Below are 14,614 nucleotides of genomic sequence, written 5' to 3'. Positions count from 1 at the left end.
GGGTGTTCCTGGGTGGACAGGGGGTGTTCCTGAGTGGACAGGGGGTGTTCCTGGGTGGACAGGGGGTGTTCCTGAGTGGACAGGGGGTGTTCCTTGGTGGACAGGGGGTGTTCCTGAGTGGACAGGGAGTGTTCCTTGGTGGACAGGCGGTGTTCCTGAGTGGACAGGGGGTGTTCCTTGGTGGACAGGGGGTGTTCCTGGGTGGACAGGGGGTGTTCCTGAGTGGACAGGGGGTGTTCCTTGGTGGACAGGGGGTGTTCCTGAGTGGACAGGAGGTGTTCCTTGGTGGACAGGTGGTGTTCCTGAGTGGACAGGGGGTGTTCCTGAGTGGACAGGGGGTGTTCCTTGGTGGACAGGGGGTGGACAGGGGGAGGACAGGGGGAGGACAGGGAGTGTTCCTTGGTGGACAGGGGGAGGACAGAGGGTGTTCCTGAGTGGACAGTGGGTCTTCCTGAGTAGACAAGGGGTGTTCCTTGGTGGACAGGGGGTGTTCCTGAGTGGACAGGTGGTGGACAGGGGGAGGACAGGGGGAGGACAGGGGGTGGACAGGGGGAGGACAGGGGGTGTTCCTGGGTGGACAGAGGGTGTTCCTGGGTTGACAGGGGGTGTTCCTGGGTGGACAGGGGGTGGACATGGGGTGTTCCTGGGTGGACAGGGGGAGGACAGGGGGTGTTCCTGGGTGGACAGGGGGTGTTCCTGGGTGGACAGGGGGTGTTCCTGGGTGGACAGGGGGAGGACAGGGGGAGGACAGGGGGTGTTCCTGGGTGGACAGGGGGTGTTCCTGGGTGGACAGGGGGTGTTCCTGAGTGGACAGGGGGAGGACAGCGGGTGTTCCTTGGTGAACAGGGGGAGGACAGGGGGTGTTACTGGGTGGACAGGGGGTGGACAGCGGGTGTTCCTTGGTGGACAGGGGGTGGACAGCGGGTGTTCCTTGGTGGACGGGGGGTGTTCCTTGGTGGACAGGGGGGGGACAGGGGGTGTTCCTGGGAGGACAGGGGGTGTTCCTGGGTGGACAGGGGGTGTTCCTTGGTGGACAGGGGGGTGACAGGGGGTGTTCCTGGGAGGACAGGGGATGTTCCTGGGTGGACAGGGGGAGGACAGGGGGTGTTCCTGAGTGGACAGGGGGTGTTCCTTGTTGGACAGGGGGAGGACAGGGGGTGTTCCTGGATGGACAGGGGGTGTTCCTTGGTGGACAGGGGGAGGACAGGGGGTGTTCCTGAGTGGACAGGGGGTGTTCCTTGGTGGACAGGGGGAGGACAGGGGGTGTTCCTGAGTGGACAGGGGGAGGACAGGGGGTGTTCCTGAGTGGACAGGGGATGGACAGGGGGAGGACAGGGTATGGACAGGGGGAGGACAGGGGGTGTTCCTGGGTGGACAGGGGGTGGACAGGGGGAGGACAGAGGGTGTTCCTGGGTGGACAGGGGGAGTTCCTGGGTGGACAGGGGGAGGACAGGGGGAGGACAGGGGGTGGACAGGAGGAGGACAGGGGGTGGACAGGGGGAGTTCCTGGGTGGACAGAGGGAATACAGGGGGAGGACAGGGGGTGGACAGGGGGAGGACAGGGGGTTTTCCTTGGTGGACAGGGGGAGGACAGGGGGTGGACAGGTGGAGGACAGGGGGTGGACAGGGGGAGTTCCTGGGTGGACAGAGGGAATACAGGGGGAGGAAAGGGGGTGGACAGGGGGAGGACAGGGGGTGTTCCTTGGTGGACAGGGGGAGTACAGGGGGTGGACAGGGGGAGGACAGGGGGAGGACAGGGGGTGGACAGGGGGAGGAAAGGGGGTGTACCTGGGTGGACAGGGGGAGGACAGGAGGAGGACAGGGGGTGGACAGGGGGAGGACAGGGGGTCGACAGGGGTAGGACAGGGGGAGGACAGGGGGAGGACGGGTGGACAGTGGGTGTTCCTGGGGGGACAGGGGGTGGACAGGAGGTGGACAGGGGAGGACAGAGGGTGTTCCTGGGTGTTAATTCTGCTGGATTTAGTCTTTATTCTCGTTTTCCTGTGAACCATAGTACCACACACACTGATGTCTCTATCTATGTGTGTTTCAGAGTTGCTGGGAACAGCCAAGAGGGTCAATGTTAACTTCCAGGACACAGACGGGTGAGTGACATCACAGTCTATACACATTCTATATACACAGTCTATACACACTGTCTATACACAGTCTATACACACTGTCTATACACAGTCTATACACACAGTCTTTACACAGTCTATGCACACTGTCTACACACAGTCTATACACACTGTCTATACACAGTCTATACACAGTCTATATACACAGTTTGCACACAGTCTATACACATTATATAAACACAGTCTATAAACACAGTCTATACACACAGACTATACACAGTCTACACAGTCTATACACACAGACCATACACAGTCTACAAACACAGTCTATACACACAGTCTATAGACAGTCTATACACACAGTCTATAGACAGTCTATACACACAGTCTATACACACGGTCTATACACACAGTCTATACACAGTCTATAAACACAGTCTATACACACAGTCTATAGACAGTCTATACACACAGTCTATACACACAGTCTATAGACAGTCTATACACACAGTCTTTAGACAGTCTTTACACACAGTCTATGTAAACAGTCTATAAACACAGTCTATACACACAGACTATACACAGTCTACACAGTCGATATACACAGTCTATACACAGTCTATAAACACAGTCTATAGACAGTCTATACACACAGTCTATACACAGTCTATACACGCACTCTATACACACGGTCTATACACACAGTATATACACAGTCTATACACGCAGTCTATACACATTCTATAAACACAGTCTATACACATTCTATAAACACAGTCTACGTAAACAGTCTATAAACACAGCCTATAGACAGTCTATACACACGGTCTATACACACAGTCTATACACACTGTCTATACACACTGTCTATACACACAGTCTATGCACACAGTCTACACACACTGTCTATACACCGTCTATAATCACAGTCTATACACATGTTATTGTTAGGTGAAGTTATGGGTCCTACAGTAGGTCTATGTTGTTGTTAGGTGAAGTTATGGGTCCTACAGTAGATCTATGTTGTTAGGTGAAGTTATGGGTCCTACAGTAGGTCTATGTTGTTGTTAGTTGAAGTTATGGGTCCTACAGTAGGTCTATGTTGTTAGGTGAAGTTATGGGTCCTACAGTAGGTCTATGTTGTTGTTAGGTGAAGTTATGGGTCCTACAGTAGGTCTATGTTGTTGTTAGGTGAAGTTATGGGTCCTACAGTAGGTCTATGTTGTTGTTAGGTGAAGTTATGGGTCCTACAGTAGGTCTATGTTGTTGTTAGGTGAAGTTATGGGCCCTACAGTAGGTCTATGCTGTTGTTAGGTGAAGTTATGGTTCCTACAGTAGGTCTATGTTGTTAGGTGAAGTTATGGGTCCCACAGTAGGTCTATATTGTTGTTAGGTGAATTTATGGGTCCTACAGTAGGTCTATGTTATTGTTATGGGTCCTACAGTGGGTCTATATTTGTTGTTAGGTGAAGTTATGGGTCCTACAGTAGGTCTATGTTGTTGTCTATGTTGTTGTTAGGTGAAGTTATGGGTCCTACAGTAGGTCTATGTTGTTGTTAGGTGAATTTATGGGTCCTACAGTAGGTCTATGTTGTTAGGTGAAGTTATGGGTCCCACAGTAGGTCTATATTGTTGTTAGGTGAATTTATGGGTCCTACAGTAGGTCTATGTTATTGTAATGGGTCCTACAGTGGGTCTATATTTGTTGTTAGGTGAAGTTATGGGTCCTACAGTAGGTCTATGTTGTTGTCTATGTTGTTGTTAGGTGAAGTTATAGGTCCTACAGTAGGTCTATGTTGTTGGTAGTTGTATTTATGGGTCCTACAGTAGGTCTATGTTGTTGTTAGGTGAATGTATGGGTCCTACAGTAGGTCTATGTTATTGTCATGGGTCCTACAGTAGGTCTATGTTATTGTTAGGTGAAGTTTTGGGTCCTACAGTAGGTCTATGTTGTTTTTAGGTGAAGTTATGGGTCCTACACACAGTCTATACACAGTATATAAACACAGTCTTTACACAGTCTATAAACACAGTCTATACACACAGTCTATACACACAGTCTATACACAGTTTATAAACATGGTCTTTACACAGTCTATACGCAGTCTATAAGCACAGTCTATAAACCCAGTCTATAAACCCAGTCTATAAACCCAGTCTACACACACAGTCTATACACACAGTCTATACACAGTGTATAAACCCAGTCTATAAACCCCGTCTATAAAGACAGTCTATACACAGAGTCTATAAACACAGTCTATAAACACAGACTATAAACCCAGTCTATAAAGACAATCTATACACACAGTCTATAAACACAGTCTATAAACCCAGCCTATAAAGACAGTCTATAAACCCAGTCTATAAAGACAGTCTATACACAGTGTATAAACACAGTCTATAAACCCAGTCTATAAACACAGTCTAAACACACAGTCTACACACACAGTCTATACACACACAGTATATACACAGTGTATAAACCCAGTCTATAAACCCAGTCTATAAAGACAGTCTATACACACAGTCTATAAACACAGTCTATACACACAGTCTATAAACACAGACTATAAACACAGTCTATAAAGGAAGTATATACACACAGTCTATAAACACAGTCTATAAACCCAGTCTATAAACACAGTCTATAAACCCAGTCTATACACACAGTCTATACACACAGTCTATACAGTGTATAAACCCAGTCTATAAACCCAGTCTATAAAGACAGTCTATACACACAGTCTTTAAACACAGACTATAAACCCAGTCTATAAAGACAGTCTATACACACAGTCTATAAACACAGTCTATAAACCCAGCCTATAAAGACAGTCTATAAACCCAGTCTATAAAGACAGTCTATACACAGTGTATAAACACAGTCTATAAACCCAGTCTATAAACCCAGTCTATAAACCCAGTCTATAAACCCAGTCTAAAAACCCAGTCTATACACACAGTCTATACACACAGTCTATAAACTCAGTCTAACACAGTCTATAAACACAGTCTATAAACCCAGTCTATAAACCCAGTCTATAAACCCAGTCTATAAACCCAGTCTATACACACAGTCTATACACACAGTCTAACACAGTCTCTACACACAGTCTATAAACACAGTCTATAAACACAGTCTATAAACCCAGTCTAAAAACCCAGTCTATACACACAGTCTATACACACAGTCTATAAACTCAGTCTAACACAGTCTATAAACCCAGTCTATAAACCCAGTCTATAAACCCAGTCTATAAACCCAGTCTATAAACACAGTCTATACACACAGTCTAACACAGTCTCTACACACAGTCTATAAACACAGTCTATAAACACAGTCTATATACAGAGTTTTCCTGCTGGTTCATTTTAAGAACCTATACCTATATATATTTACCATATATACACTGCTCAAAAAAATAAAGGGAACACTTAAACAACACAATATAACTCCAAGTCAATCACACTTCTGTGAAATCAAACTGTCCACTTAGGAAGCAACACTGATTGACAATAAATTTCACATGCTGTTGTGCCAATGGAATAGACAACAGGTGGAAATTATAGGCAATTAGCAAGACACCCCCAATAAAGGAGTGGTTCTGCAGGTGGTGACCACAGACCACTTCTCAGTTCCTATGCTTCCTGGCTGATGTTTTGGTCACTTTTGAATGCTGGCGGTGCTTTCATTCTAGTGGTAGCATGAGACGGAGTCTACAACCCACACAAGTGGCTCAGGTAGTGCAGCTCATCCAGGATGGCACATCAATGCGAGATGTGGCAAGAAGGTTTGCTGTGTCTGTCAGCGTAGTGTCCAGAGCATGGAGGCGCTACCAGGAGACAGGCCAGTACATCAGGAGACGTGGAGGAGGCCGTAGGAGGGCAACAACCCAGCAGCAGGACCGCTACCTCCGCCTTTGTGCAAGGAGGGGCACTGCCAGAGCCCTGCAAAATGACCTCCAGCAGGCCACAAATGTGCATGTGTCTGCTCAAACGGTCAGAAACAGACTCCATGAGGGTGGTATGAGGGCCCGACGTCCACAGGTGGGGGTTGTGCTTACAGCCCAACACCGTGCAGGACGTTTGGCATTTGCCAGAGAACACCAAGATTGGCAAATTCGCCACTGGCGCCCTGTGTTCTTCACAGATGAAAGCAGGTTCACACTGAGCACATGTGACAGACGCCGTGGAGAACGTTCTGCTGCCTGCAACATCTTCCAGCATGACCGGTTTGGCGGTGGGTCAGTCATGGTGTGGGGTGGCATTTCTTTGGGGGGCCGCACAGCCCTCCATGTGCTCGCCAGAGGTAGCCTGACTGCCATTAGGTACCGGGATGAGATCCTCAGACCCCTTGTGAGACCATATGCTGGTGCGGTTGGCCCTGGGTTCCTCCTAATGCAAGACAATGCTAGACCTCATGTGGCTTGAGTGTGTCAGCAGTTCCTGCAAGAGGAAGGCATTGATGCTATGGACTGGCCCGCCCGTTCCCCAGACCTGAATCCAATTGAGCACATCTGGGACATCATGTCTCGCTCCATCCACCAACGCCACGTTGCACCACAGACTGTCCATGAGTTGGCGGTTGCTTTAGTCCAGGTCTGGCAGGAGATCCCTCAGGAGACCATCCGCCACCTCATCAGGAGCATGCCCAGGCGTTGTAGGGAGGTCATACAGGCACGTGGGGGCCACACACACTACTGAGCCTCATTTTGACTTGTTTTAAGGACATTACATCAAAGTTGGATCAGCCTGTAGTTGTGGTTTTCCACTTTAATTTTGAGTGTGACTCCAAATCCAGACTTCCATGGGTTGATAAATTTGATTTACATTGATAATTTCTGTGTGATTTTGTTGTCAGCACATTCAACTATGTAAAGAAAAAAGTATTTAATAAGAATATTTCATTCATTCAGATCTAGGATGTGTTATTTTAGTGTTCCCTTTATTTTTTTGAGCAGTGTATATATACATATACTTTAACATCAATGAGAGAGAAACAGAGAAACAGGGAGAGAAAAGGAGAGGAAATTAGAGAAAAGGAGAGAGAAAAGGAGAGAAAGTGAGAGAAAAGGAGAAAGAGAGAGAGAAAAGGAGAGAAAGTGAGAGAAAAGGAGCAAGAGAGAGAGAAAAGGAGAGAGAGAAAAGGAGAGAAAGTGAGAGAGGAGAGAGAGAGAGAAAAGGAGAGAGAGAGGGAGAAAAGGAGAGAGAGAAAAGGAGAGAGAGAGAAAAGGAGAGAGAGAGGGAGAAAAGGAGAGAGAGAGGGAGAAAAGGAGAGAGAGAGAGAGAAAAGGAGAGAGAGAGGGACGAAGAAGAGGATAGAGCGATAGGGATAGATGAAGAGATAGAGAAAGGGTTAGAGGCTCCAGGGAAGAGGTGTCTTATTATGGGATCTAGGTCACCCCCCCCCCCCCCCCCTTGCTCACACACACACACACACACACACACACACACACACACACACACACACACAGTGAGAAGGGATGAAGTTACACAGTAAAGAGATGAGGGATGGTGGATTAATGGATACAGACCCCCTAGAACTATAGATTTATTCACTATGGATACAGACCAACTAGAACTATAGATTTAATCACTATGGTTACAGACCCCCTAGAACTATAGGTTTAATCACTATGGTTACAGACCCACTAGAACTATAGATTTATTCACTATGGATACAGACCCCCTAGAACTATAGATTTAATCACTATGGTTACAGACCCCTAGAACTATAGATTTATTCACTATGGATACAGACCCCCTAGAACTATAGATTTAATCACTATGGATACAGACCCCCTAGAACTATAGATTTAATCACTATGGTTACAGACCCCCTAGAACTATAGATTTAATCACTATGGATACAGACCCCCTAGAACTATAGATTTAATCACTATGGTTACAGACCCCCTAGAACTATAGATTTAATCACTATGTTTACAGACCCCCTAGTACTATAGATTTATTCACTATGGTTACAGACCCCCTAGAACTATATATTTAAGCACTATGGATACAGACCACCTAGAACTATATATTTAATCACTATGGTTACAGACCCACTAGAACTATAGGTTTAATCACTATGGTTACAGACCCCCTAGAACTATATATTTAAGCACTATGGATACAGACCCCTAGAACTATAGATTTAATCACTATGGTTACAGACCCCCTAGAACTATATGTTTAATCACTATGGTTACAGACCCCCTAGAACTATATGTTTAATCACTATGGTTAGACCCACTAGAACTATAGATTTATTCACTATGGATACAGACCCACTAGAACTATAGATTTAATCACTATGGTTACAGACCCACTAGAACTATAGATTTAATCACTATGGTTACAGACCCACTAGAACTATAGATTTAATCACTATGGATACAGACCCCCTAGAACTATAGATTTAATCACTATGGTTACAGACCCCCTAGAACTATATATTTAAGCACTATGGTTACAGACTACCTAGAACTATAGGTTTAATCACTATGGTTAGACCCACTAGAACTATAGATTTAATCACTATGGTTACAGACCCCCTAGAACTATAGATTTAATCACTATGGTTACAGACCCACTAGAACTATAGATTTAATCACTATGGTTACAGACCCCCTATAACTATAGATTTAATCACTATGGTTACAGACCCCCTAGAACTATAGGTTTAATCACTATGGTTACAGACCCACTAGAACTACAGTGCCTTGCGAAAGTATTCGGCCCTCTTGAACTTTGCGACCTTTTGCCACATTTCAGGCTTCAAACATAAAGATATAAAACTGTATTTTTTTGTGAAGAATCAACAACAAGTGGGACACAATCATGAAGTGGAACGACATTAATTGGATATTTCAAACTTTTTTAACAAATCAAAAACTGAAAAATTGGGCGTGCAAAATTATTCAGCCCCCTTTACTTTCAGTGCAGCAAACTCTCTCCAGAAGTTCAGTGAGGATCTCTGAATGATCCAATGTTGACCTAAATGACTAATGATGATAAATACAATCCACCTGTGTGTAATCAAGTCTCCGTATAAATGCACCTGCACAGTGATAGTCTCAGAGGTCCGTTAAAAGCGCAGAGAGCATCATGAAGAACAAGGAACACACCAGGCATGTCCGAGATACTGTTGTGAAGAAGTTTAAAGCCGGATTTGGATACAAAAAGATTTCCCAAGCTTTAAACATCCCAAGGAGCATTGTGCAAGCGATAATATTGAAATGGAAGGAGTATCAGACCACTGCAAATCTACCAAGACCTGGCCGTCCCTCTAAACTTTCAGCTCATACAAGGAGAAGACTGATCAGAGATGCAGCCAAGAGGCCCATGATCACTCTGGATGAACTGCAGAGATCTACAGCTGAGGTGGGAGACTCTGTCCATAGGACAACAATCAGTCGTATATTGCACAAATCTGGCCTTTATGGAAGAGTGGCAAGAAGAAAGCCATTTCTTAAAGATATCCATAAAAGTGTCGTTTAAAGTTTGCCACAAGCCACCTGGGAGACACACCAAACATGTGGAAGAAGGTGCTCTGGTCAGATGAAACCAAAATTGAACTTTTTGGCAACAATGCAAAACGTTATGTTTGGCGTAAAAGCAACACAGCTGAACACACCATCCCCACTGTCAAACATGGTTTTGGCAGCATCATGGCAGCAACCTGATGGAGTCTGCAAAAGACCTGAGACTGGGATGGAGATTTGTCTTCCAACAAGACAATGATCCAAAACATAAAGCAAAATCTACAATGGAATGGTTCAAAAATAAACATATCCAGGTGTTAGAATGGCCAAGTCAAAGTCCAGACCTGAATCCAATCGAGAATCTGTGGAAAGAACTGAAAACTGCTGTTCACAAATGCTCTCCATCCAACCTCACTGAGCTTGAGCTGTTTTGCAAGGAGGAATGGGAAAAAAATTCAGTCTCTCGATGTGCAAAACTGATAGAGACATACCCCAAGCGACTTACAGCTGTAATCGCAGCAAAAGGTGGCGCTACAAAGTATTAACTTAAGGGGGCTGAATAATTTTGCACGCCCAATTTTTCAGTTTTTGATTTGTTAAAAAAGTTTGAAATATCCAATAAATGTTGTTCCACTTCATGATTGTGTCCCACTTGTTGTTGATTCTTCACAAAAAATACAGTTTTATATCTTTATGTTTGAAGCCTGAAATGTGGCAAAAGGTCGCAAAGTTCAAGGGGGCCGAATACTTTCGCAAGGCACTGTATATGTTTAATCACTATGATTACAGACCCACTATGTGTGTGTGTGTGTGTGTGTGTGTGTATGTATGTGTAGGTTGTCTCCTCTGCACCATGCTGCTCTGAGCGGCAACAAGGAGCTGATCTCTCTGCTGTTGGAGGCTCAGGCCACAGTGGACATTAAGGACCAGAACGGTAACACTCCCTTCATACACACACACACACACACACACACACACACACACACACACACACACACACACACAAACACACACACACACACACACACACACACACACACACACACACACACACACACACACTCTCTCTCTCTCCATCTTCTCTCTGGTGTGTTGTGGGTCTTAGTCTGATTCTGTGTGTTCCTCTGATGTGTTGTGGGTCGTAGTCTGATTCTGTGTGTTCCTCTGATGTGTTGTGGGTCGTAATCTGATTCTGTGTGTACCTCTGGTGTGTTGTGGGTCGTAGATTTTGTGTGTTCCTCTGATGTGTTGTGGGTCGTAGTCTGATTATGTGTGTTCCTCTGATGTGTTGTGGGTCATAGTCTGATTCTGTGTGTTCCCCTGGTGTGTTGTCGTCGTAGTCTGATTCTGTGTGTTCCTCTGATGTGTTGTGGGTTGTAGTCTGATTCTGTGTGTTCCTCTGATGTGTTGTGGGTCGTAGTCTGGTTCTGTGTGTTCCTCTGGTGTGTTGTGGGTCGTAGTCTGATTCTGTGTGTTCCTCTGATGTGTTGTGGGTTGTAGTCTGATTCTGTGTGTTCCTCTGATGTGTTGTGGGTTGTAGTCTGGTTCTGTGTGTTCCTCTGGTGTGTTGTGGGTCGTAGTCTGATTCTGTTTGTTCCTCTGTGGTTGCCGTAGGTATGCGTCCACTGCACTACGCGGCGTGGCAGGGGAAGACTGAGCCAATGAAAATGCTCCTGAAGGCGGGATCATCAGTCAACATTCAATCAGACGAGGGCCAGATCCCCCTGCACCTATCAGCACAGCACGGACATTACGACGGGGTAACGCCATACACACGGCGATACACACACACAACGACACACACACACACACACACACACAACGACACACACACACACACACACACACACAATGACACAAACACAACGACACACAAACACAACGACACACACACACACACACACACAAACACAATGACACAAACACAACGACACACAAACACAACGACACACACACACGATGACACACACACAACGACACACACACAATGACACAAACACAACGACACACAAACACAACGACACACACACACAATGACACACACACAACGACACACAAACACAACGACACACACATCGACACACACACACAACGACACACAAACACAATGACACACACACACATCGACACACAAACACAACGACACACACACAACGACACACAAACACAATGACACACACAACGACACACACACACACACACACAATGACACACACAGACACAACGACACACACAGACACAACGACACACACAGACACACACACAAAGACAAAAACACACTGACACACACACACACACACACACACAACGACACACAGACACACACAACGACACACACACACACACACAATGACACACACACACACACAACGACACACACACACACACAATGACACACACCGCCACACAGACACATCATAAAATGTGGTGTTCCTCACGGTTCTGGTCGAGGTGTTTTCTGATCTGCCAGCGACTGAAACAGCTGTTACTTATCCCAATAACACTCAGTAGATCAGCGCGGTAGAATTCAGAGGCTACTGTTCGTTATCACATGTTCTATTTTAGAGCTGCTTTAGAAAGCAAAAGTCGAATTGAAAACATTATTGCCGTTGTTGAATTCGATTTTCATAAAAGCAAGCTAGGACTGATGGTTCGGTTATCATGGCAACTACTGTAGGTATCTAATAAACTACTGTAGTTATCTAGTAAACTACTGTAGGTATCTAATAAACTACTGTAGGTATCTAATAAACTACTGTAGGTATCTAATAAACTACTGTAACTATCTAATAAACTACTGTAACTATCTAATAAACTACTGTAGGTATCTAGTAAACTACTGTAACTATCTAATAAACTACTGTAGCTATCTAATAAACTACTGTAGGTATCTAATAAACTACTGTAGGTATCTAATAAACTACTGTAGGTATCTAGTAAACTACTGTAGGTATCTAATAAACTACTGTAGGTATCTAATAAACTACTGTAGGTATCTAATAAACTACTGTAGGTATCTAATAAACTACTGTAGGTATCTAGTAAACTACTGTAGCAATCTAGTAAACTACTGTAACTATCTAATAAACTACTGTAGGTATCTAATAAACTACTGTAGGTATCTAATAAACTACTGTAGGTATCTAATAAACTACTGTAGGTATCTAGTAAACTACTGTAGCAATCTAGTAAACTACTGTAACTATCTAATAAACTACTGTAGGTATCTAATAAACTACTGTAGGTATCTAATAAACTACTGTAGGTATCTAGTAAACTACTGAAGGTATCTAATAAACTACTGTAGGTATCTAGTAAACTACTGTAGGTATCTAATAAACTACTGTAGGTATCTAGTAAACTACTGTAGGTATCTAATAAACTACTGTAGGTATCTAGTAAACTACTGTAGGTATCTAATAAACTACTGTAGGTATCTAGTAAACTACTGAAGGTATCTAATAAACTACTGTAGCTATCTAGTAAACTACTGTAGGTATCTAATAAACTACTGTAGGTATCTAGTAAACTACTGTAGGTATCTAATAAACTACTGTAACTATCTAGTAAACTACTGTAGGTATCTAATAAACTACTGTAGGTATCTAGTAAACTACTGTAACTATCTAATAAACTACTGTAACTATCTAGTAAACTACTGTAGGTATCTAATAAACTACTGTAACTATCTAGTAAACTACTGTAGGTATCTAATAAACTACTGTAGGTATCTAGTAAACTACTGTAACTATCTAGTAAACTACTGTAGCTACAGTGGGGCAAAAAAGTATTTAGTCAGCCACCAATTGTGCAAGTTCTACCACTTAAAAAGATGAGAGAGGCCTGTAATTTTCATCATAGGTACACTTCAACTATGACAGACACAATTATTATCCCTATAAAAATAATTGATTGATTATCCCTTAATTATATTTAATAAGTCTGTGTTCAGTCTGAGATGTTGCCCCAGTCTAATCCGTGTATCTCTCTGTCTCTCTGTGTTCAGTCTGAGATGTTGCCCCAGTCTAACCCCGTGTATCTCTCTGTCTCTCTGTGTTCAGTCTGAGATGTTGCCCCAGTCTAACCCCGTGTATCTCTCTGTCTCTCTGTGTTCAGTCTGAGATGTTGCTGCAGTCTAACCCCGTGTATCTCTCTGTCTCTCTGTGTTCAGTCTGAGATGTTGCCCCAGTCTAATCCGTGTATCTCTCTGTCTCTCTGTGTTCAGTCTGAGATGTTGCCCCAGTCTAATCCGTGTATCTCTCTGTCTCTCTGTGTTCAGTCTGAGATGTTGCTGCAGTCTAACCCCGTGTATCTCTCTGTCTCTCTGTGTTCAGTCTGAGATGTTGCTGCAGTCTAACCCCGTGTATCTCTCTGTCTCTCTGTGTTCAGTCTGAGATGTTGCCCCAGTCTAATCCGTGTATCTCTCTGTCTCTCTGTGTTCAGTCTGAGATGTTGCCCCAGTCTAATCCGTGTATCTCTCTGTCTCTCTGTGTTCAGTCTGAGATGTTGCCCCAGTCTAATCCGTGTATCTCTCTGTCTCTCTGTGTTCAGTCTGAGATGTTGCCCCAGTCTAATCCGTGTATCTCTCTGTCTCTCTGTGTTCAGTCTGAGATGTTGCCCCAGTCTAATCCGTGTATCTCTCTGTCTCTCTGTGTTCAGTCTGAGATGTTGCCCCAGTCTAACCCCGTGTATCTCTCTGTCTCTCTGTGTTCAGTCTGAGATGTTGCCCCAGTCTAATCCGTGTATCTCTCTGTCTCTCTGTGTTCAGTCTGAGATGTTGCCCCAGTCTAATCCGTGTATCTCTCTGTCTCTCTGTGTTCAGTCTGAGATGTTGCCCCAGTCTAATCCGTGTATCTCTCTGTCTCTCTGTGTTCAGTCTGAGATGTTGCCCCAGTCTAATCCGTGTATCTCTCTGTCTCTCTGTGTTCAGTCTGAGATGTTGCTGCAGTCTAACCCCGTGTATCTCTCTGTCTCTCTGTGTTCAGTCTGAGATGTTGCCCCAGTCTAATCCGTGTATCTCTCTGTCTCTCTGTGTTCAGTCTG

The 14,614-nt window shown here is 44.6% G+C and overlaps 1 protein-coding gene across 3 annotated transcripts in view; it reads left to right on the top strand.

Moving 5' to 3' along the window:
* Positions 1–14,614, top strand: part of LOC118948700 (caskin-1) — a 130,257-nt gene that overhangs the window by 23,074 nt on the left and 92,569 nt on the right. For all 3 annotated transcript variants that reach the window (XM_090194636.1, XM_090194635.1, XM_090194637.1), the window contains exons 2-4: positions 2,054–2,105; positions 10,408–10,505; positions 11,186–11,331. In XM_090194636.1, coding sequence (XP_090050762.1) covers positions 2,054–2,105; positions 10,408–10,505; positions 11,186–11,331 — 296 coding nt within the window. The remainder of the gene's footprint in view (positions 1–2,053; positions 2,106–10,407; positions 10,506–11,185; positions 11,332–14,614) is intronic.

Source organism: Oncorhynchus mykiss, chromosome 13 (assembly GCF_057628025.1).
Source record: "Oncorhynchus mykiss isolate SJ-2025 chromosome 13, ASM5762802v1, whole genome shotgun sequence".
NCBI lineage: Eukaryota > Metazoa > Chordata > Actinopteri > Salmoniformes > Salmonidae > Oncorhynchus > Oncorhynchus mykiss.
The sequence above is the reverse complement of the archived record's forward strand: the minus strand, read 5'-3'. Positions and strand labels throughout refer to the sequence as shown.